At 37.3% G+C, this 25209-nt stretch overlaps 2 protein-coding genes and 1 long non-coding RNA gene across 6 annotated transcripts in view; 2 read left to right on the top strand and 1 right to left on the bottom strand.

Moving 5' to 3' along the window:
- LOC141764535 (uncharacterized) overlaps positions 1-4838 on the top strand; it is a 256854-nt gene extending 252016 nt beyond the window's left edge. The window contains exon 3 of the long non-coding RNA XR_012593275.1: positions 4072-4838. This is a non-coding gene — a long non-coding RNA (uncharacterized LOC141764535). The remainder of the gene's footprint in view (positions 1-4071) is intronic.
- Positions 1278-4108, bottom strand: LOC141764533 (E3 ubiquitin-protein ligase TRIM39-like). Its single transcript, XM_074629828.1, has 2 exons — positions 3568-4108; positions 1278-3308 (listed from the first exon to the last, which is right to left on the bottom strand). The coding sequence occupies exon 2, from the start codon at positions 3297-3299 to the stop codon at positions 1656-1658; it is 1644 nt and encodes a 547-aa protein (XP_074485929.1). The 5' UTR covers positions 3300-3308; positions 3568-4108; the 3' UTR covers positions 1278-1655.
- A 5002-nt stretch (positions 4839-9840) lies between the features above and the next one.
- Positions 9841-25209, top strand: part of ero1b (endoplasmic reticulum oxidoreductase 1 beta) — a 31048-nt gene continuing 15679 nt past the window's right edge. The window contains exons 1-5 of one of the 4 annotated variants that reach the window (XM_074629840.1): positions 9841-10205; positions 15830-15949; positions 18508-18591; positions 19780-19821; positions 23962-24044. In XM_074629840.1, coding sequence (XP_074485941.1) covers positions 9987-10205; positions 15830-15949; positions 18508-18591; positions 19780-19821; positions 23962-24044 — 548 coding nt within the window. In that variant the 5' untranslated portion in view covers positions 9841-9986. Of the gene's footprint in view, positions 10206-12158; positions 12348-15829; positions 15950-18507; positions 18592-19779; positions 19822-23961; positions 24045-25209 lie in introns of those variants that run through there. The other 3 variants (XM_074629839.1, XM_074629842.1, XM_074629841.1) reach the window with 3 other exon arrangements.

A 25209-nucleotide genomic window follows, 5' to 3' on the forward strand; every position in this document is an offset into this window, starting at 1 on the left:
GAAGATGCATATAGCCCAAGTATATATAGCAATAAAATCACAACTGATTATGACTGACACAGTTTAACATGCTTAAAGAAATAATTAATAAATAGGAATAAGTCGCAAGAGATTGCTGATACCGGCAGATACACACAACATGTTAATAAGAGAGTACCGGCACTTATTTTTTCCCACTTCAAACACTGGTCATTATGAAATGAAGAGTGTAACTTCCTGTTTGATTAGAGCTGTAAGTTTTGTGTTAATGCTGGTTGCTGAAACACAGTAAATATTATCAGCTGCACTCACCAGTATTTGAGTCTGTTGTTGTTGAGAAAGACCTGATGAACTCAGTTTAATATTTCTTTAGACAGAAACACAGAGACTTGTCTCGACTGCAGCTCTCTGACAAACATGCAGTTTCATTTCTGTAATGTGACGTTGAAGCTCTCCTCCTTCCAGTGTTGCTCCACCTCTTACAGCAGCTCTGTTTGTGAGGATGTGTTTCCTCCACCAGGACAGTTTTCACAAAAAAAAGTCAATCCCACATGTAAGAATACATCTTAGGGTCAGCAGAAACCAGCAGCCACTTTACAGTCCTCTACAGCTCTGCAACAATCATACTGTCTGTCCAGATTTCAGCTCACTGTTTGTCCTGTAATGTTCTAACCTTCTCATGTAATTCTTGTATTTGCTTTGTTCCTATTAGTTGTTGCTGAATCAGACCAGGAAGTTGAGTGGTGTGTGCAGTCTGTGCATGCCTTTAACAAACTCTCCTCCCTCTGATGTGTGTTGTAATGCTCACATCTAGTGGCCACAGTTGAGAAACACATCCAACCTGTGAAAACCTTTGTGACTTTGTGGACAAGACTCCAGTTTCAAAATAAAACACTCACAAAAAAAGTTTCTTCCTCTGCACAGGATTTTATTGCAGTGATGACTGATTAAATTAATAACAACATAAATGCATATTAGACATTAAACTCAATAACCGGATGACTGAATAACTAGTAAAAATACTGACAATCATTCACTTAATACTAATTAAATGTTCAAAACCTAACAACAGCTGAAAAGATGTCGGCCTATAAAACAGAATTAAAGCTCTAATGCTGCAACTAACAATTATTTTCATTATTGATTAATCTCTTTGTGCATAAAATATCTGAAATAAAGTCACAAATGCCCATTATGATTTATAATAATCCAAAGATATTTGGTTTAATATGATAGAAAGAACCAAAAAACAGCAAATATTCACATTTGAGAGGCTGGAATTTGCGAATTTTTTAACATTTTTGCTTAAAAATTAGATAAACAATGAATTGATTAATATTTGCAGATTAATTTTTCTGTTGATTGATAAATTAATTAGCTAATTTATTCAGCTCTTACTTGCTATTGTGTTCATTGTGTTCATTTTAACTCCTTTATATACTGTTGGCTAGTTTAATCTACAGCAATGCATCATGGTCTATGAGATCATCATATGTTTGTAGCTTCGCTGTCCTGTGAGAACCACGTATCTCTAAACAGTCGACTTTTCATGGTGTCAGAAAAACAGCCCTGAAGATTAATTCTGAAGACAACAGGTTTACATTGTATATTTCCACTGAATATGTATATTTGTTCTGTTATATGACAGTGAACCTTTTCATTTAAATATCATCAGTCTACTCAGCTTGATTGACAGGAGAGATGATCAGAGGGGCAGAGTTTTTACCACCATCATTATTACAGGGATGAAAGTGTGGGAAGAGTTTCTCAGTGAAGCAGCAGCCAGTAAAGGAGTAGATAAGAGCTGCAGCATCTACGTCATAAAAGGAGACCAGACCCTCCTCATAATCCACAAACACCCCCACCTTCTGAGGCTGAGACTTCAGAGAGAGACTGACTCGAGTGCTAGTAGCAGCTTTGTACTCATTTCCATTTCTCAAACATATAGTCCAGTAACCATCCTCAGGTCTCAGTGTGAGGTCTCCCTTCCTGTTGATCGACTCTCTGGCCACTCCTAAAGTCCATTTAATCTTTTCTTTAACTTGAACCTCAAAGTAAAATCTGCCTGAAGAGAAACTCTGCTTTCCTAAAACACAAACATAATAGGAAAATCTCTCTGGGTTGTCTGGGAGATTCTTCCACACATCACCATGATTCACTTGTTTCCCATCATCAGACAGGATGAGTTCAGGATGAGCTGTATCAGGATCAAGAGTCACATCCACTGCATATTGCTGGACCCTCTTCAGCTCATCTTCAAGCAGCTTCTTAATCTCTTTACTGAGTGTCTCCTCCAGCTGAGCCACAGCTTTCACCACAGTCCCCTCATATGTTGATGGACGGACGCTGACCTCTGTCCAGTCCTTGGTGGGTGGAGCAGCTTTCAGGGACTGGACACTCTGGAGAAGATGGAGTTGGTCTTCAGAGCGTGAGAGCTGCTCCACTTCAGCCCTTCTCTTCGTCAGCTCAGAGATTTCCTGTTCCAGCTCTTTGATGAAAGCTTCGGCCTGTTTTTCTGTTGTTTTCTGCTTCTCTTTGATCGTGTTGATGAGATTGGCCAGGCCTCTCTCAACAGACTCCTTCAGAGCAGTGAAGACCTGAAGACCTTCTGCTATCTCTCTGTCTGCATCTTCCTCACTGAGGTCGACTGAGTGTTTGATCTCCTGAATCTTCAGTTGTCTCTTCTGGATCATCTGCTGGATTTGAACCTCTGTCTTCCCCAGCTCGGCCTTCTTTCCTTCATATTCTTCTTTCAGAGGAACAAACTCATGTGTCTTGTGGTCTAAAACAGGGCAGTGCATGCAGATACATGTCTGATCGGTCTTACAGAACAGCTCCAGAGGTTTATCGTGCTTCGTACACATCCTGTCTTCCAGGTTCTCCACAGGGTCGATCAGCTGATGTCTTTTCAGGCCTGACATTGTCAGATGAGGCTCCAGGTGAGTCTCACAGTAGGAGGCCAGACACACCAGGCAGGACTTCAGGGCCTTCAGTTTGGTTCCAGTGCAGACGTCACAGGGAACTTCTCCTGGTTTGGACACTTGTTGCTCTGAGCTGCTGCTGCTGGTTTTCTGTTGAGCTGACTGTCTGAACTGAACAACCATCTCAGAGATGAAGGTGTTGACCTTTAAATAAGGTCTTATGGTAAAAGCCTCTTTACACATGGGACACTGGCACCTGTCACTAGTATTCCAGTATTCAGTGATGCAGTTTTTGCAGAAGTTGTGTCCACATGGTGTGCTGACTGGATCAGTGAACACATCCAGACAGATGGAGCACAGAAACTGATCTTCAGATTGCAGATTGCTGGCAGCAGCCATGTCTACACACTGAGAACAAAAGTGAAAGTATTACAAAATGTTTTGTTTCACATGTATCAATCATTTGTATAAAACATATATTAAAGTATGATTACTGCAATATTGAAAAACATCATTTTTGAATTTATAGGTATTTAGGTGGGTTTAGTTTTCATTTATTTGACGTGTCATGAAATGAAAAGAGTGTAACTTCCTGTTTGATTAGAGCTGTAAGTTTTGTGTTAATGCTGGTTGTTGAAACACAGTAAATATTATCAGCTGCACTCACCAGTATTTGAGTCTGTTGTTGTTGAGAAAGACCTGATGAACTCAGTTTAATATTTCTTTAGACAGAAACACAGAGACGTGTCTCGACTGCAGCTCTCTGACAAACATGCAGTTTCATTTCTGTAATGTGACGTTGAAGCTCTCCCCCTTTAGTGTTGCTCCACCTCTTACAGCAGCTGTTTGTGAGGTTGTGTTTCCTCCTTCAGGGTTAGACAGAATACCTTCAGTATAGTTACAGATATTTGGCACAAGATAAGTTTAATCTTTAGGGAGACCTTTTACTTCTTTTATCTTCTTTTTTCATGCTGTGTGGGTTTATTGCAGCCACCACAACAAAAAGAGGTAAATCCCACATACAAGAGTATATCTAGGGTCAGCAAAAAACAACAATCCTTTACAGTTTTCTACAGCTCTGCAACAATCCTACAGTCAGTCCACAGTTCAGCTAACTATTTATCCTGTAATGTTTAACTTTCTCATGTAATTCTTGTATTTCTTCCTACAGTTGTTGCTAAATTAGACGAGGAAGTTGAAACTCCTCCCTCTGATCTGAGCTGTTAGTCTCATCTCTGGTGACCACAAGAGGGAAACACATCTGACTCAATTTAGAGAAGAAGACTCCATTTTCAAAATAAAACGCTTTCCTAAGCAGTTTGGTCTTCCACACTGATGAAATGCCACATCGAAAGCCAGTACTACATTAATGATCATCATAGCAGTTACTGTTGCAACCAAAGGTTATTGTCAGAATCAGAATCAGCTTTATTGACCGAGTATGTGTAGCCTATGCACACAAGAAATTTGACTGTGATTTATTTTGGTTCTCAATGTACACACAGACACTTATCATTAATTAATCTGCATGATTATTTTTTTCAATTAAGTGATGAATCATTTGGTCCATCAAACACCAGAAACAGTGAATAATGTCCTTTACAATTTCCTCGAGTGCAAGTTGACGTCTTCAAATGTCTTTTTTTGTTCAATCACCAGTAAAAAAAAAACAAAGATATTCTGTTTACCATGAAAACGAATAAAGCAGCAACTTCTTACACTGGAGAAGTTGAAGGTTTTTGCTCTTTTGATTAAAAGATGATTCAAATAATGAATTGGTCATCAAAAGAGTTGCTGATTAATTTTATGCCCATCGATTTATTGATTAATTAACTAATCTTTTCAGCTCTAATAACAGTAATTGTCCAAATTTCCAAGAACTACTGCAAGACAAGATATGTATATTTTTACAACACATTTTACACAAAGAACAGAATCATTAAAAAGGCTTTACATAATGAAAATAAAATAATGACTGGCTTCCTGATGGCCTTGTTGCATGTCGTTTCCTGAGAGATGCAGCCAGATGTTTCTATGGATCATTGTTTATGGCAAACCGTTTTAACATTTAATAGCTAAACTTGACTATTAACATGAGAGATATCCACAATTGCATTTTGACTAGTCATAATTATATTGTGACTAGTCACTGTGTGACTTATTCAAGATATCTATAATGTCATTCTGACTAGTCAAAACAACAGTTAGAGATATTAGATATTAGTTTATTACTATTATTATTTAGTGTGTTACTTTGTGTTTGGGCTGGAGATCCCAGGTAGTTTAGTTTTTCCTGGTTTTTTTAAAGTTAACTACTTTTTGAGTTTAGGGGGATGAGCTAGTTGCGACGGCCCATTGCGTGTCTGGCCCAGCGACTTCCCCTTCTTGTGTTTATCTAACCAGGATGACCAACCCTTTTTTTGCTCAGTTGCATTTTTGACCGTTTTTTTTTGTGTCTTGTGACTCCTCAAATGTCAATTATCAAATAAAGGCAAAAACTACAAATAAATAAATCAAATACATCACATATCATATCAGATGTACTTTAACTCCTGACTAATTTCATTCAATGGAGAGTAAAACTAATATCAGCCTATATCTGACAGTGGCAGAAGCAGTTTTGAGATTATTTACTTTAGTATAGTATTAGTAATAGTAAAGTATAGTCTAAAAATATTCCATTACAAAACCTTCATTCAAAATGTGACTTAAGTAAAAGTACAGAAATAGCTAAATGTGCTTAAAGTTTCAAATGTAAAAGAACACACGTCATGCAGAAACACAGTGTTATTTTATTAATGATATGCTGTAAAATTGGATTTTTATTTTACATAATGTAAGGTGTTAATGTGCAGCCAATCTTAGACACTTTGGTTAGTTTAGTAGTAAACAACAGCATCATAATTTCTAAGCTTTTCATATCTTTTGCAAGTACATTATTTATTGCAAAAGTCAGTATCTGCAAGTGTCAAATAAAGTAAAAAGTACAATATTTTTGCCTCTGAAATTTAGTGGTGTGGAAGTACAGTATAAAATGAAAATGCTCAAGTAAAGGTGAAGTAGGCCTACCTCTTCTACACTGTGCTACTGAAGTAAGTACTGGACAGAGCTAAAACATAAACATTTAATAACTATGTACAGATATAAATACATATGACATGTAGACAGTATATTTATAGTAAAAAACTAAATATAAAAACAATATAATTTGTAAACAGTAAGACAATACTCAAGTAAATACTTTCCACCACTGTATATATATATATATATATATATAAATATATATATATATATATATATAGAGAGAGAGAGAGAGAGAGAGAGAGAGAGAGAGAGAGAGATAGATAGATAGATAGATAGATAGATAGAACTTTGTTAATCTATCTATCTATCTATCTATCTATCTATCTATCTATCTATCTATAGGTACCTGTACTTTACCTACATCTCAGATGGACTTATTGTACTTTTATTAGATAGATAGATAGATAGATAGATAGATAGATAGATAGATAGATAGATAGATAGTAACTTTATTGATCCCGAGGGAAATTCAAGTTTCCAGCATCACAGTTCCATAGTGCAAAACATGTTAGTAAAAAGGCAGTAAAAAAGTTAGTATTGCAAAGTAAAAAAAAAATATACCAGATATAAAAAGTGCAGGGTAACAGCTGTGATACACGACTATTAAAAAAGTGAATATAGTGCAGAAGAGACTGTTAAAAATGAGTATAGTGCATTATTATCTGTCCTGCTTTATATATCTGTCCTGCTTTATATCTGTCCTGCTTTTTATATATCGTCCTGCTTTATATGTATATATAAATAAAAATAGATAAAGATAAAGTTTGCACTGTTATGCTGAACATGCAGTGATTTGGAGACCATAGCTGTATTTTTTTTAATTCTTATTTATTCTAACATTTTTATCTATTCTTTTGTTATTATACTGCTTACTTGCACCAACAAAACCAAAGCAAATTCCTAGTGTATACCTCTTATACTTGACAATAAGCACGATTCTGATTCTGATTCTGATTTGAACTGGAGATTTTAACTATCACAAACGAGCCCTTGTATTTTATTTTGAAAATCGAAGCCGGAAGTAAAGCTATTTGTTTGTTGTGCTAACTTGGTAGCAAAAGGGTCAATCGGTGCACAGAAACTTATCCAGTTACGTACCATCTTATATCAATGACCCCGGCTCTGTTAGGGTGGTAAGATGTCTACATGTCCGTGTGAGGGTCGTCAGACACCGGGCTGCTCTGATTGTTTACAGCCGCTAGGTTAGTTAGCCTGCGGATGCTAACTTCAGCTAGCCTGAAGCTAACGTTACCGTAGCTACCAACCACGGCCTCTGAAGAGGAGGCTGGGACACACGCGTCATCAGCGCGTCATACCGCCGGGGGGTATTGCACATGCGCAGTAGAATCTGTACTTTCTATTTAAGGAACTCCAGATTCTTACTATTTATGATATCAATATTTCTCAAATGTGTGTTTTTATTTATAAGATACTTTCTGGTTAAGGGAATTATCCTGAGCAATTTAATTTAAGTACAAACTCAAGGTACCTGAACTTTACCTACATCTCAGATGGACATATTGTACTTTTATTAGATAGATAGATAGATAGATAGATAGATAGAACTTTGTTAATCTATTTATATATATAAATAGATAGATAGATAGATAGATAGATAGTAACTTTATTAATCCCGAGGGAAATTCAAGTTTCCAGCATCACAGTTCCATAGTGCAAAAACATGTTTGTAAAAAGGCAGTAAAAAAAGTTAGTAGTGCAAAGTACAAAGTACAAAAACATATACCAGATATAAAAATACAAGGAGATGAAGAAGAAAACTGTTAAAAGTGAATATAGTGCAGGGTAACAGCTGTGATATACGACTATTAAAAAAGTGAATATAGTGCAGAAGAGACTGTTAAAAGTGAGTATAGTGCATTATTATCTGTTTTTCATCCCCTTTCTGTCCAATGAAAAGCATGCATCTCCAGTTGGTTTTGCATGTTTGTGATGAACTGAAGGATGAAGGGTTTATTATTTTTATGTAATTATTTTTGCCTATTTTTCTCAACTTCTGACAACCCGGCTTGTTTGAATGTATGACTTTGCACTGGTTCTTATAGTCTAAATGTGTGACGTGCAATTTGCTCAATTAAAAAAAAAAAGAAGATTACGCACCATCTTGGATCTTTACATTCGTTGTAGCATTCTTTTAAGTTATTTTAAGTAAAAAACAACAACAAATAAATCTATTCGAATAATAAGAAGGGGTTTTCCTCTTGTCACCACAAACTGTCTCCTTACTCTTTATTATAGTCTAATTTATCCCTATCTTTCATATTGTAATATAGTTTGGGCGAGTACTTTTCCGACAAACCTTCATTACATTTTAGTTCTCCAAAAACGTTTTGTGAGGACTGCAACTCGATCAGAGTCACACATCTCCTCTGTTCCTCTATTTCAGAAACTCCAGATTCTTACTATGATATCAATATTTCTCAAATATGTGTTTTTATTTATAAGATACTTTCTGGTGAAGGGAATATTCCTGAGCAGTTCAAGACCTATTTTAAAACAAATTCTCAGGTCCATTCTTACTCAACCCGGCAGTCTCTAGATCTTCATCCTCCTAAATTCCTCACTAGACTAGTAGAGGTCAGTTTTCGATAATATTTAGGGGGAACCAAATTATGGAGTAGCTTTTCACATCTATCAATAAACTGTTCATCTGTCAAAAGTTTCAAAAGTCGCTTAAAGGGTAATTTATCTGCTGTCTTGTAATTGCTTTCCCCCCCATGTTGTCCATGTATCTGTTTTTATGTTTTTTTTTATTTTTTCCCACTCACAATGTTGTTTGAAGAAGTCTTTATAGATATTTAAATCAATATCCTCCTCACAAACACTAACCATACACTTCCATGCAACACACACAAGCACACACACACACACACACACACACACACACACACTTATCTTTTTTGATATATTTACTGTATTGTTATTGTTGTTATTATATATCTTGTCCTAATTGTTTTGTTATCACTATCATGTAGTCATATTATTTCTTTATATTAATCTTGTCTCTGGGTGGAGGCTTCAGATAAAACTAGTGTTTTTTTTGCCTCTTTCCTGCACCGTATATTATTATTTTTTTTGTTGTTATGTTGTATAGTCTTAATACAAAATACATTTGTCTGTGCAATATCGTTGATGCATTATACACCTCAAGTGCAACTACCTTTGTTTACATTTATTTATTTACTACATCTACCCTACCTATTTTACAAGTGCAATTATCTCTGTTTACATTACATCTATTTTTATATTTTATACTTCTAGAGTAACACTTCTGTTTACATTTATTTATTACATCTACTTTACCTGTTTTATTTGCTATATAACTGTGTGTGTGTTTTACCTGTTATATGATATTATCTGCCTCCTTTAGTCTTGTCAAGTATTTGTTTTTAAAGCACTGACCAGAAGTGGCAAACTGTGAATCTTGTTGTATTTAATACAATGACAATAAAGCTTTCTATTCTATTCTATTTTTAAATTGTGCACTTAATGAATAGTATAATAATGGTAGTAATAGTAATAACAATACGTGTAATAATAGTTTTTTATATATATATTTACTGTATTTTAACTGCTATTATATTTATCTTGTTCTAATTGTTTGTTATCAATATTATTTAGTCATATTAATTCTTTATATTAATCTTGTCTCTAGGTGGAGGCTTCAGATAATTCCAGTGGGTTTTTCGCCTCTTCCTGCACTGTATATATTATTCTTTTATTTTTTTTGTTATGTTGTATAGTCTTAAATTGTGCAAAACAAATAAACAAATAAACGACTGCAGCTTGAGTTACACTGCGCATGTGTTATACACCAAGACCCAGCCTCCTTTCTATAGTCCTTGCTACCAACTCACCATAACGAGCAGGAAGGAGGACAAACTGAGCTGAGAGACAAGAAGCTCCCTACTGTATGCTTCCTTGTGTTTGTTTTATTATTACTATTATTTCCCAGCCGGTGTACACACGCCAGCACAGTGAGTGATGTGGAAAGTAACTTTACAAGCGTTGAGTGTTTTGCTGTTGGCCTGGTTCTTCGGGAACTTTGTTCTGGGTTGGTTTCAACAGAACAACGTGAAACACAAAACGCAGCAGGAGCAGCAGCAGCAGCAGAGCAGCAGCGAGGAGGATCCGGATCCGAGCAGAGCTGCAGACAACAGCAAGGACCAGGACCAGGACCAGGACCAGAGCTGCTTCTGCCATGTAAGTACACATTAACACACCACACAGGGCTTGTGTGAAACCTTAAAGTACAAAACGACGTTATTGTTATTATATTTAAAGCTTTAAACGTGGCACAATACGACACGACAACAGCTGATCTACCATTCAGGAAATCTTATTATAGCATTTTCTACTGTCATCTTAATGTGACGTCACCGTGTGTGTGTGTGTGTGATGCTAGCTGGCAGCAACGCTCTCCATCTCTCTCCATCACTACTACTGTTTTTATAGAATAGGTTATAGAATAAACGTTTAGCCTTTTAAATTAATGTCAGACATTCTTGGCAAATAACTACTAACTTTAATTTATTTTTATTATTATTATTATTTATTTTTTTACATATATCTAATTAAAATGGTTTAGATTTTTTTAAGCGACACTTATCAGCAGGAAGATTGTATTTTACACGTCAAATTTATTTATTTATTTGCACATATATTAAACTGCACAAAATCCAGTCTAGCAGCAACACTCTCCATCTCTGTCTCCATCACTACTCTTGTTTTTATAGAATAAAAGTTTAGCCCTTTTATATTAATGCTGGAAACTGCGGACATTCTTGGCAAATAACTACCAACTTTTAATTATTTTTTTTATACATATATCTAATGAAAATTGTTTCGATTTTTTTAAGCAACACTTATCAGCAGGGAGATCGTATTTTACACGTCCAATTTATTTATTTATTTGCACATATATAAAACTGCACATAATCCAGTCTAGCAGCAACATTCTCCATCTCTGTCTCCATCACTACTCTTGTTTTATAGAATAAAAGTTTAACCTTTTATATTAATGCCAGAAACTGTGGACATTCTTGGCAAATAACTACCAACTTTTAATTTTTTTGTTGTTGTTTTTTTACATATATGTAATTAGATTTTTCAAGCGACACTTATCAGCAGGAAGATTGTATTTTACACGTCAAATTTATTTATTTATTTGCACATATATAAAACTGCACAAAATCCAGTCAAAGAAAAAAAAAAAGCAAGAAATATGTCAGGAGAGGTCAATAAGCCCCAGGCTTATACAAAGGTCCTCCCCCAATAACAAAAAAAGGAAGAAGGATCTAAACTAACATAATTTGAAAAAATACTACAAAAGTTAAACAACAACAAGAAGTACACAAAATGTGCAGAAAAACCTAACCAAACAGTGGAAAACAATCCAATAAAAACAATGAAATACATACAAAAAAAAACATTACAGAAGAAAAGAAAATGTATCTAAACATATCAAAAAATAACTAGACATCATTTGAAATTGAACCACATTACATGACTGTCGCATTATGTATTTGTTAAAAAACATTAGCTTCACATTCAATATTACAGTTGGTAACTAATTTATTTAATATAATATTTTCACAATTTCGATTCTTTTCAGTTAAAAAAAAAATAGTGATGACGAGTACAAATGTTTAGATATATTTTCTTCTCTTCTGTACTGTTTTTTGTATGTATTTCATTGTTTTTATTGGATTGTTTGGTTAGGTTTTTCTGCACATTTTGTGTACTTCTTGTTGTTGTTTAAATTTTGTTGTATTTTAAAAAATATGTTAGTTTAGATCTTTCTTCCTTTTTTGTTATTGTTTTTTTAATTGACTGGATTTTGTGCAGTTTTATATATGTGCAAATAAATAAATAAATAAATAAAAATAAGTTTAAATATCCAAAAATTAAACGTCTTGAACAGATTATAATTTTTTTTAGCCAAACTGCTGTTATTTTCATTACTGAGCAGGCAAGCGTGGTGTACCGTGATTGGCTGTAGCAGAGCTTCCGCCTCTTGCCCCTCTCATGGGAGTTGTAGTCTTTTTATGCCACAACCAACGACGGCTCTCCACTGCGACAGACCCGGAAATGGACTACAAAACTGTGAGGAAGCGCTGGCGGAGAGGGGGCGGGGTTTATTGTTTGACAGCTGGTTGTTTGGAGGCGGGGCCTGAAGGGACTGTAGGTCTCCAGTGACAACTCAGCCCACAGACAGAGCTGTTGCTGCTTTGACATATGGTTACCAAGTTAACTGAGAGGAAGTAGAGAAACAGAAACAGCATGCTGAGAGAGATTTGCCTCTTCCTACCTTTCGTAGCGATCGGTGGACTGCTGCACACAGAGGTTTGGTTTTATGTGATGTGTTTTGTACTTTACTGTGTCTTTCCAGGTGTTTCTGAATGTCTGAAGGCAGCAGGAAACACAATTTGACTCACTATAATATCAGATGTTTAAATAAGTAGGAGAGGAAAAGATCATATCAGTATTTGTCATGCTTAAGCAAGTAACAAAAGCTGGGTTTGTTTATTTTTAAAAAGAAAATGCTTATTTAATGTGTAAAAAAGGGAAGTGCTTTATTTTACAAGTCTATAATTTTCTAAAAATGTCCTGTTGATAAAATAGAAACTTCTCTGAAAGAAAAGCTCACTTTAAACCCAACTCAATATTAATTTATTCTTCAGTTATCATTGGAAACTTAATCCATCACATATGTTGAACAGTATGTTTGCCCCTTGAGCTATGGAGGACCACAAGAGTCACGTAAATAGTAATCATTTAATGCATTTAATTTATTACTAACTAATTGTACAATAATATTAGGCATTAATAGATGTGTTTACAAATTGATTTATTACTATTTACATGACTCTTGTGGCCCTCCATATTGACCAACTTTGCATTTTTGCACATTTAATTGACCTGCTGTTAACAATTAATTAGGAATAATTATTTGTAAGTGTACCAGCTGAACACTGTGTATGTTCATTGTAATGAATATTAAATTACCCTTGAATTAACCTATTTTTTTCCCTGGTAACATCTTTCAAAATTAATAGGAAGTTACAGACCTGTAGGATAAAAAGTGTAATTTAGTATTACAGCAGAAAGGCTTTGAAAAAATAACAATAACCAGCCATAGTTAATTTACAGAGATCTAGATTTTTTCCATTAAAACTGTCATTAATATGAAGTTTACACAATTTAGCAACTGGGTGACCCATGATGAAACACTGATATGGTCATTGGTCATTTTACACAGCTTATTTGTTCATGCAAATAACAAAACCAAAAGTGACACGTAGAATAACAAAGCTTTGAATGGACTTAAATTATTACTCAGTAATACACAAGTTATTGTGTTGTATGCTGTTCTTTAAGTTTTAATTGATTTACTTAAGAGCTGAATCAATTAGTCAGTTAAGCAGTGAAGTCTGTTTTTAAGCAAAAGCCCAAATTCTTCACTTTTAGTTTCTCATAAGTGAATATTAGCTGGTCGTCTTTGACAGTAAACTAAATATCTTTGTGTTTTGGATTGTTGGTCGGACAAAACAAGACATTTAATATGTCAACTAGGGCTGTAGGTCATTTTTCACAATCAGTTTAATGGATAATGAAAATAATCGTCAGTTGCGTCCTAATTTACTTGTGCACATTGACAAGCACCAAACTTAAAGGGACTCTGTAAGAATCAGAAATGGCATGTTAATAGTGACACCTGGGGCTGTTAAGTCAACGACAGTCAGCGTCCTGTTGCTCGCACTTGTGCTCGCACTACCGACACACACGAGACTGAACAGGATTGACAGGAAAAAAAGTCGCAATACATAGCTGAAACGATTTTCTCCCCACCCCATACTTGGCAGTAATGTTAGCTTACTGAACGAAGGTCCCTCCATGAATGGAACGCCCGGCCGATGTTGATCCTACTGTTAACTTTTCCAGCTTCAGCCTCCCGACCGTGGTCAGAAGGGACAGGGGAAACATCGTAGTTTTGGTCTTATGGGCCAAAGTTGATTACGTTACTTTCTCCGGAGTTAAGCCCCGCCGTCACTTCACTCAGCAGCAGGAAACAAGACACAGGAAACCTCTGTTGGGCTTGAGGAGCTGCAACATTTATTTCTCCACAAACCGCAACTTCCACTGTACGTTCCCTTAATATTCTCAGAGCTAAACTAACTTTCTTCTGCTCCGCTGCTCACTCGTTTACTCACACACACACTCGCCGCCGCTCTCTCTCTTGCTTCACCACTCTCTTCCCACGTGCACATACACTCCCACAACACTAGTTTTCCCTAGTCGTCATTCCTGTTTTATAAGACGGGCTTCACTAGATATAACTTTGTTTTTTTTCTGCTTCCTTGGAGTTTGTGTTGGAGTCTGAGTTGTGGTGGCGGCTGATCGTTTGTTTGCGTTGGTGGACTCCATTTCTTACCGAACATTAGCTATGATTGCACACTGTTAGCCCTGTAGTGGAGCTGAAGAGAGTAATGGCACTCACGAGCGCGCATGACGTCACATCCGTTGGATTTTCCCGGAAAAACCAGGCCGGATTCTTCACAGAAACTCGCGGCAGGCCTACTTTTTTAGGTTGCGTTAAAACCTGTTCACACAATCGCAATGAAAAAATGATTAGAAAACATATATGTGTAAAAACTTACATACAGTCCCTTTAATGTAGGTTATAAAATACACTCTGAACAGTGTTTTGTGTTCCGGGCAGGAAAGCTATTTTTTAGCCACTTAAACCAGGTGTGTGCGGTGGATTAAGACTAAAGGTGATGGTTGGTTACCTTCCATTGTTACAGGTAGAACCTTTATAAGCCAATCCAAAGCCTCCTCACTACAGCCGGGTGGTGTTAACTTTTAATGCCTTCCTTTGTTTACTGAGCTCATTAATGCTCTCAGTATTTACTGCTTGTCCAGTTGCTTCTCAGGTTAAACACATTTGTCAGCAGCTGAAGGTGCACCGTCTGTGTTGATCAGATGGTGTCTGAATTTTGTATGACCTGTATGGATTCAGGTAACAGCGCGCTGTGCGTCCTCTCACAGCGGTGGTGGATGTATTATGTATGGAAGTGGAGGTAGACTGCGGTATGTCTGTCTGCTGGCCTCCTGCTGTGAAAAGGTGGAAGTAGTGCCTCAGAGGAGAAGCAGGTGGAGTTGGTAGTGTGTTGCAGATCAACATAAAGTAGAGGCAATGATAATAATGTTGTTTTTTTATATAGCACATTCATTGCTTCATAAAACATAACAACAAAGAGCAAAGATATTTAAAAATGATTACAATTAATTGTAAATAAAATTGCATATTGTAGGTGAGGTTAAAGTTTGTGGTTGAAAGCAATTTTGAAAAGATGGCTCGACAACGCTTGTTTTTGACACTAAGTGTCAAAAAATTCATATTTCTACCTCAGATATGCCTTATTTTTGTGGATTTATAACTGCAGCAACAATGTAACAATATACTGATATTGCCCCGCTTCAGTGCTTGTCTTTATCTGCACTCACATCTTACATGTGAAGTTTAAATGAACGTCCTGTCAGTGGAGGTCGGTTCTTACCAGCTGGTTTCAGCTATTTTGAATTGATTCACTGAGATAAATTAGTAAGTTAGACAGTGAAAAATAAAATATAAATGAGATAGACGACATGTTCTGGTTGTGACCAATTATAAAAACTATTACTGGCTAAGCATTTCAATTTAATTTGTGTTATTTTTTGTTTTTTTGGTAAGTTGTGTTATTTGAGAGATGTTTCGTCATGTGGGATTTAAAAGTTGTCATCCTGCAGTTAGTAAAACTCTGTTTCTCTCTGCTCTCCTTCAGCTGACGGGAGTCCTGGATGACTGCTTCTGTGACGTCGAAAGCATCGACGTCTTCAACAACTTCAAGATTTACCCTCAAATCAAGAGGCTGACAGGGAAAGACTACTTCAGATACTACAGAGTAAGAGCTGCAGCTTCATTACAAATACAATAAGACTCACTGCACTCATGAATAAGAAATGTCAACATGCAGTATTTCTTAAATATTAGGAAAGACCTCATGTAATGTCTGAACCCTCCACTCCTTTATATGATCAAAAGAGGTGAAAATCTAATTTTATAAAGTCAGAAATGGGAAAATTCTGGAGAAAATCAGATTTTTACAACACCATTATCAGAGCAAACACTTAATGTAATTATTGATTGTTTGTTTTTGTTTACATTAATGGGACTCATTTGCATTTTCTTCCGCCTTTCTATTCACTTTATATGAGTGGAAGAGTTTACTGAGCCGTGCTTGTTGTTAACTGTAAACTGCAGTGATCAGTTTCTTCTTGTAGCAAGAAGAAAAACAATAACCTCTGGATGTGTGAGGACAAAAACAGAGAACATTCCTGATACAGAGAAGTAGTTACAGTGACAGAGGCCATTCCTTGACATACAGGTTCATGCTATTTTAAACAAAAAAACCTGTCTGTGTGAATGCTTTGTTGTGCACATTGTGTCTACCTGGAGAAATCAGGCATAAAATAGTACAGCAGTTTTACTTTTTAGTCAAATTTAGCTGTTTTTGCAAGACTGTTACAGAACAGGAAAGATGCAATATTGTGAAATACTTCAACTGTTGCAACAGTAGTCCATGAAAGATGTTAAACTGGTATTTCAGCCTCTGGTTAGTCTAGGGTTCATCACCTTCTGCACTGATAAAATGCTGCGCTGACATTTACATTATGTGGGTGAAGTCAGTAACAATATATCAAACCAGCTGGAAACTTTAAAAAATGTTTTAATCTGGCAGTCAGTCTGTTGATGCAACAGTTTGGCAGAGTTGCCAACTCTGCTTATTATGAGTGACTTTTGGCTTGTTTTCCTGAAAAGTCTCTTACAAATATTGGTAGTCACCGGTTGCAAAGTGTAGTTGCTTATTTGGGCTTTCTCCTGTCTCTCTCCCCTATATCAGTCTAGTTTGTCTTTTGCAGGATCCACACAACCCCGGGGAGTTGCTTCTTTTGGGCTTGTTTCTATAGACCTGGTTGCTTGTTTCTCTCGCGAGATCTGGCAACACTGCATTTTGGTTCGAAAGGAGTGCTGAATGATTTAAGGAAAATATCCAATTGCGCTTTTTTAAATTGTGTTTTAAATTGCAACAATTTTTTTTTTTATCTTTGTGGTCTAAGTATAATTACAAATGTATGTTGTTTGTACATGACCAAAATCAGGAAGTGATGAAATTGTTTGTTTCGAGTTCCTCCCAGAGTTTTGTTTTTTAAGCAGTTAGTGAGAGTAAAGTCAGCCACTGTGTAGAAGATTTGACCAATTTAGCTCTGATTTAATAAGATATTAAATTACTCATGTTTACTCAACATGATTCAGTTATATTCAAATATAATCATGACATTCAAAAGTAAAGTTGTGTTTATTTATAACCGTTGCCCAGTTATGTTAAGAATGTCACACTGCTGGTAGGTCACGTCTGACAATGTTTTGGTATGTGACAGACTAACAGCTCTGCACTGCGCTACCGTTAATATGAGCATCACAGACTGACAGGACAGACTGCTTCAGGAGGTCCACATTCAGAGTTTGTAATGTGACAGGTATAAGACAATAATATGATGAGCTGAAGTTTAACTTCAGTAGCGATTCAGCAACTACAAAATTTCGTTAAGACCTGAATCTGACTTCTTGACATGTGTTTTAATACTTTTAATTTTGATTTGCAGTCAGTGGCGTCAGCAGGATTCTATCTCATACTGTAGTATGCACAAGAACCGTCCGCCTGCTTATAGGTTATGCTTAACATCTAGGTTCCCACGCATGCACATACGCAGTCTACTCAGGAAGTGAGCAAGAGAGAGAGATTGATTACTGATACACCACCATAAAACTCTGATGAGCCTACCGCACGCATTTCAAAGACCAGCCAACAGGCCTGAAAAACAACAACAGCCAGCTAAATATTAGGCTACAATATAGCCAGAGGCTCCTTCATATTACTTTATGCCCTGTGGCTACGGACGTTTTGGAAGCCCTTCCCCTCCCTTCACAATATGCCATGGCAACATTAATTCAGCACCATCTGTCAATGGACAGCAACAAATAGTAAACGGAGTGCCCGCCTAATCTGTACACACAATATGAAACTCCTGAATATAAGACAATATGTCAACAATAAATCAAGACAAAACAAAACCTCACATTTGATAAACTCTTTGTGTGTTTTATCTGTGAAAATCTTGATTCGTAAAGTTACTAAAGCTGTCAGATAAATGTAGAGTATATGTAGAGAGTGACATGAAAAGAAAATACTCAAGTAAAGTACAAGTACCTCAAATTTGTACTGAAGTACAGCATTTGAGTAAATGTACTGTGTTACGTTCCACCACTGCTTCCTTGTAAAGGACTCTGCTTAGAGAAAGGTCATAATAATAATGTTAGTAGTAATGACCATCACCAAAGAGGAAGTTGGTTTAGTTGAATCTGACTTTAAATAATTTAATGTAATCATCTTTTCTCCAGGTGAACTTGAAACGACCGTGTCCCTTCTGGCCCGACGACGGACATTGTGCCATCAAAGACTGCCATGTGGAGCCGTGTCCAGAGGTCAGAGGTCAACCACACACACACACACACACACACACACCTGCTTAATATTAATAATAACAATACTAATTCTTATTTACAGAGCACTTTTCTAGATACTCAAGATGCCATATATGACAAATAAGTACAAATAAATCTGATAGGGAGGGCCCTGTTCAGACCTGGTATTAACATGCGTCCTGAGTGATCGGATCACAGCTCTAGTGGACAGCTCTAAGTACAGGTGTGAACGCACTCAAGACGCATTGCGGATGCACTGAGAACTGATCTTTCAGACCACATTCAGAGGTGGTCTGGGCCACATATGGTCACATTCTTTTAGCAGTGTGTATGTGAATGTGTCCTGGGCCACATTAAGGACCACCTACTCAACTGACGTCCCGCTGGGATCCGCGGGGTCTCTGCGCTCCTCGGGTGAATAGACAGGCAGACGCAAGCGCTTCTCTGTCTCGCGGCATGGAAACAGCTTCGGTACAACTGTATTTTATTAAAATATATCTTATCTATAGGCTACATATCTACAGCTTATCAGACTAGGCACGCAAAGTGCGTTATTATCATACTGTTGGAGATGTGTCGGGTTTTTTTTCCGGTGCTTTGCACGGAGCAGACACCTGCCCGCTCACTCTCTCTCATCCCTGGCTCTCTGACGCTCTGTACGCCGCTTTTGCCTGGCAAAGGCAGCGGTGCCGGCGGCATGGAGGTCCCCGGGGACTGCCGTTGCAATAACCTTTTATTTTGATGGTAATAAAATGTACCCAAATTCACGTAGTATTGCATTTAGTATTGCGTCATAACGTCTGCTGTATTATCAATGTGTTTTACTACGTGTTTATTTGCATATAGAGCGAGGAAGTGAGATCGGATCACAAGTGGTTACTGGAGAAGCGTTCTAATGCCAGGTGTGAACAGACGTATTTAAAGCTGTCCACTTGTCATCGGATCACTCAGGATGCATGTTAACCAGCCAGGTCTGAACAGGGCCATAGTCTATTAGCTTGTACTTTTATACAAAGTTATTAGCAATGAATAACTTTAGTTTAACAAAATGTATGAGTCTCAAAACACTGATTAACTTTTTAAAATAGCATGTATAACGTTTTCAGATGGACCAATTAGCTTTAATTTATTTAGCTGTTTAAAACTGTCTCTAATTATTTGTTTGGTGGTCTTTGTTGTGTTTTACAGAGTCAGATCCCGGTGGGCATTAAGTCTGGCAACTACAACAAGGTGAGACCGGAGAAAATGAACGTTGGGTTTGACATCACTTAAAAATATTTTGTCTTTGTTCTCTCAGCTTGAAACACACGTGATTGTATAGAAATGTACCACTGATCAAATACTAATACTACATCAGTCCAAGCATATTCCTACTACCCATAATCCCTTGTGTCTGGTGTGATTTTCTGTTTTTCCAGACAGTTATTTAATGCTGCTGCTGATGATAATCAATATAAATATACATCTCAATACACAATACAATTGATTATCATAAGGTTTTAGTAAGTTCCAGAGCTGATACCAAATAGACTTATCCTTACTTGGGCTATGTTAATATTACAGGCAAATGTGGGCCAAATCAGATTTATTTTTTGGTCTCATGTAACACAGTCAGATTTATTCAGAGTAGTGTGAACACAGAAATCTGGTGGTAATCAATTAAATGTTCATGGGAGCAGTATCTAGAATAGAAATCTGACTTTTTCTGTTTTACATAGTTCTTCTGCTAAATTCAGCATCATGTTTCACTCAGTACAACTCTGACTTAATAAATTAAATAAATGGAAAGTTAAATTAATAAATAACATAAAGGTATTTTTTAACTGCATCGTTAAGTCAGACGAGCATAATCTGGGAAACCACACGTTTAGTCACTTTACATGGAGGTAAAATTAATACCGAATTATGTTAAATCATGTTCACCGGATATATCTTTAATAAGAAATAGATGTTTACCGGTAAGATCGTCTCCGTCAAATTCAACAATACGTTAACAGAAGTTTTCCTCCGACAGTAGGAAACAGTTGAAGCCTTTATTTGCTTTGTCAGTCATTTAAAATGTAAATTAACTCATCAAACAGACTTTTCACAATTCACTCAGTTCTTCTGATCAATTCGTCATGTTTCACAATATTAGAACGTTATCATGTGCTGACTGGCGATGTTTTGGGATGTCAAACAGTAACGTCACACATTGTACTTAAGTTTATCTAATTTACTTCACAGAAGAGCTGTTAAAGTTAAATATCAGCTGAAATGAAAAGTCTTTCTTTAGGAGTCATACAAAGTCATACGTTATGATTTAGGAGTATCATCTGTGTAACGGGGAACCCAAATCTTTTAAACTGAAATCAATGGGAGCGCCGCATACTTGCACTATGCTACAAACGCCAGCAGCGTGACGAGGCACTGAGTGGCTATTCCGTGCTGAGCGCTGCACATTTGGAGTTTTTTTTCTGGTTGCCGGGAGTTGAAAAAATGTTCACTATGGGTAAACGCCACCTCGTTACTGTCACTTTTTTACCGAGCGGTCCAATCACAATGGAGGAGGGGCAGGATAAAGACCAACCGTCACATCCTACATGTAGGCTACAAGTGCTGAACAACAACGTCTTCTCTCCCTTCGTGCGTCAGCCTTCTCTTCATCCAGAGCAAGTACTCTACCTTGTGCCAACATTTTTACTTGTATCATAGCAACCAGATGCAACCAAAGCTCTCAGCTGAAAAAAATGCTGCGCCTCATTGTCCTTCTGTGTTCTGCATTTAACAATAAACAAGTATTTAATTAGCCTTAAAACTATCATCTTTGTCACTTAAAAAGCAACAATATACCTAATAATAGCCTAACAATAATACGATTTGGTGACTAGAAGAAAAATACAGAATAACAATAAATAATAATAATAATTTATTTATAAAGCACTAAAATCAGGATATACAGTATGAAGTAATTTGCAAAAAAAAAATCTCAATAATACCGCATATCGTTCTGTTGACACAACATTATCACTGCACCTTCACCGCAACAGCCCTAGTGACGTTACTGGTTGCATGTGAGGCGTTTCGGGCAGAGATCCGTTCACACTGATGTCAGTTAGGGGTCACTGAACAGTTTTGGCAGAAAGATCGGATCTGAGGGAAAAAATCGGAAACTACAAAATGTAGATATAAATCAGGAACTAAAGAATAAGTCAACACGATTATGAATCTAACCAGATACAACTTTCAGGACATTCTTTTTATACTCTGTACCAACAAAGTATTAATGCTTTACTTTTATCCTGCTGTTATTCTGTATTTTTCTTCTAGTCAACAAATCTTATCAAAAGACCAAAATCAACAATGTGTTCGTCTCTCAATACTGTCTCACTTCCTGTCTCTGGCTCTCAGCTTCGAGCCCATTGGTTCCCTCTGAAGACATTAAATCTTTAAAAACACTAATATATAGTTTCATGTTTAAAAAAGTCTCAGTAATTTCGAAAAAACAGCTGCTCACTGTAGTTTCAATCAAACAAACAGGAGGAAATAGTGCATTTGATGGGGACTATTTTCAGCGGCGGATTAATCCACATGTGGTGCTCTAGTGAGTGTTAGTGGCAGCAGGATGGTGTATGTGGGATTGAGTCAAAATAAACTACAGTGTTTGTTCATGGTGATGAAGGAGCAGGTCACCCAGTGACACAGTGAGGCTCATTGATGTTCTTTTTAATAGTTGTAGGACAACAATGGAGCTCTATGGCACAGAGGAAGAAGAGATATCAGGCTTTGATACACACACAATACTTGTTAGTAGATACATCACTGTTGACTTTAAATACAGTGTAGAACATCACCAGATGTATCCACAGCTGTAAACGCAGCCTTTATGCCTGTTCATCTCTGGACAACAAACTCCTTTCACTTGTTTAATGGAGTTTGGGACCAGCTGTGTTTGTTCCAGCGCTTTCTGTCTCATTAGCTGATTTCGTACACACGCACACTTTACTGTTCTAGCACTCAACTTATCTGCTCTCTGATAGTTTCCACGTAGAGACTGAGGACTGAGTGTTTGCCAGCTCTTGGCTCGCAGCCTGATGTTTGTCTTGTAATGACCCAGAAGTGTTTGGACATCTGCACACATCTCAGTCAAGGTCGAATGTGTTTCAGTGACCGCCAGCCGGGAAACTGTTAAGAGTCAGTGGGAGGGATTAAAAGAAACATGACTATGTGCCACCTCAGCAGTGTGTGAGGAAAGTCTACAGAAGATTCTCATGTGGAACAGGTTAATCATATAGTAAGCAGCTGTCTTATAGTGATACTACGCCTGAAATCTATATTTTCAGGATCAAACACTTGACCTGTGTTGGCTTCAAAAGAGGCTGTTAAAAGTTTGTAGTTTCCTCAAAGAGTATAGAAGCAAAGATATCCGAGAGTGGTATCGATTTTCTCATCTAAAGGCTGCTCCACACTAAAAGACTTTTTAAAATGTTAACAGATGTGTAAAATGGGAGAGACCCCACACATAACGACATGTTATGATAAATTAAACAGTTTTGTTCCTATAGTGTGTGGAGAGCAACGATTTGGCCCAAACAGCCACCAAACACTAACATATTCATTCATGAACAACAAGAGTCCCGACTCTAAAAATCTCAAATCAAACGTGACATGGTGGATGACGGGCAGGAAGAATTAGCAATGTTAATTTTGGCACTACTTTGTACTGAAAATTCACAAAGAAAAAAAAAAAATATGGATGAAGTCATGGAGACATGTTAAATAAACATTTGCCACAAACCAAGATTCGTAATTAATGAAAATGTTTAATATCTGTGATTTGAGAGCGATGCGGCCAAGATGGACTTCCAAGCCGATTGGGGGATGTAAAAAACACTCTTAACACACCTCACACCAGGAACATCTGGAAAGATAATCGTGAAAGTGATGTAAAAATGTCAGAAAATGCTGTTTTCAGCCTCTCAAAAACTGAATATCTTTTGGTTTTGGACTGACAAAACAAGACATTTAAAGACATCACTCTGGACTTTTTGCTTTTTCACTCTTTTCTGACATTTTATAGACAAACGATTAATCAAGAAATTAATTTAGAGATTAATTGATAATGAAAATAATTGTTATTTGCAGCCGTAAAACACACATGTTGACAAGTGCTTTACTATTAGCCTATTATTTATTTCAGGAATGGAAATATACATTAATACAGAAAAAAAAAACAGTGGCACCAAAAATGAAGATATTTTAGAGCTCCCCCTAAATTTCTCAGATGAGGCTTTCAGGGGAGCTCATGTGATGAGCTGATTATTATTATTATCAGCGCCTGTCATGTTCCTCTCACTAACAGTCTCCCTCTCTCTCTCTTTTTGTCTCCAGTACTCCCATGCAGCGAATACAGTATCGGACGTGACAGAGTGTGAACAGGCCAAAGAGCTGGGCGCCATCAACAGCACCTTGAGGTGACACCACAGACCTCCTCCTCTCTGCTTTATCTGCTGGCTGCAGACACTTCAAGTCACTCTTGGGGCTTTTTCCATTTGCACTTTTGGCTGCGATGAGTCGAACCATGCGGCGCTGATTTGCGTTTCCATTACCAGTTTTAGCGCGCCAAGTTGTGCCGAGCCACGACCGTGGCCAACCGATCACAACCCCCCTGCTCCCCCTCAAACAAGCGCGTGTTGCCAGACTCAACTCGTGTCTTTTGTAGCATCTAACTGAATCTCGGAAACTTCGTTTCTCTCCTGCGTCCCTGTCCTTGTTTCGCTTCGTGTTAAGTTGCTGATGATGAAAAGCCAACACTTCCTGATTTTGTTGCTTCATAATAAAATCTTTAAAATATCAAATTAACAGTGGACTTTCAGGGCCAACCCGTGTCTTGCGCTCTCATTGGCTGTAGCTCGTGGCCATGTGCCCTGACAGGTCCAGATATTTAGCGTGCTTGATAAATGTAGCTTGGCGGCACATCAAGATCGAGAGATGGGTCGTCACGTTGGCCGCTCCACATTTGCATAAAGTTGAGGTCTAGGCTGCTTTATGCAAATCAGAGGCGCCCGGCGCGACTCGCCTCCTCTGGGAACTCCTGAGAAACTTAAATATACCAAAATAAAGACAAATTTAGCAACTGCATGGCTTATTTCTCGCATACATTTTTTCAGAAAAACACTTGGTGAACTATTTTTGTAATATGAGAGAAAAACGTTTCCAAACGAGCCGCCATGTTGGTTCCGGTTTGAAAGCTGGGAGCAGCAGCCCACAAGCGAAAGCGTTCGTCCAATCAGGTGCCTAGTGGCAGCCCATCAAGTGTCCAATGCTGGGAAGCAACGCAATCCCTTGCGATAAAAAACACCCCTGTGGACATGTATCATGAGACATGACCCTCAAGTGCTGATGTGCGAGTGGCGAGCCGATTTGCCTCTGATCGAGGGCTTTTATCAAGGAACTCCAAAAACGGTCAGGAAGACGAAAATCAGGGCTAAAGTTGTGTAGTGTGTACTAGACTTTAGCTGCTATTCTTAATAAAAAACAACTCTACTAATAGTGCAGGGAGGAAGAGTACAAGCAGCAAAAATAACAGGGGACTTTTAATGTGAAGAATATAGGAAATGAAATGTGTTTTATCCACCG

This window comes from Sebastes fasciatus, chromosome 3 (assembly GCF_043250625.1).
Source record: "Sebastes fasciatus isolate fSebFas1 chromosome 3, fSebFas1.pri, whole genome shotgun sequence".
NCBI lineage: Eukaryota > Metazoa > Chordata > Actinopteri > Perciformes > Sebastidae > Sebastes > Sebastes fasciatus.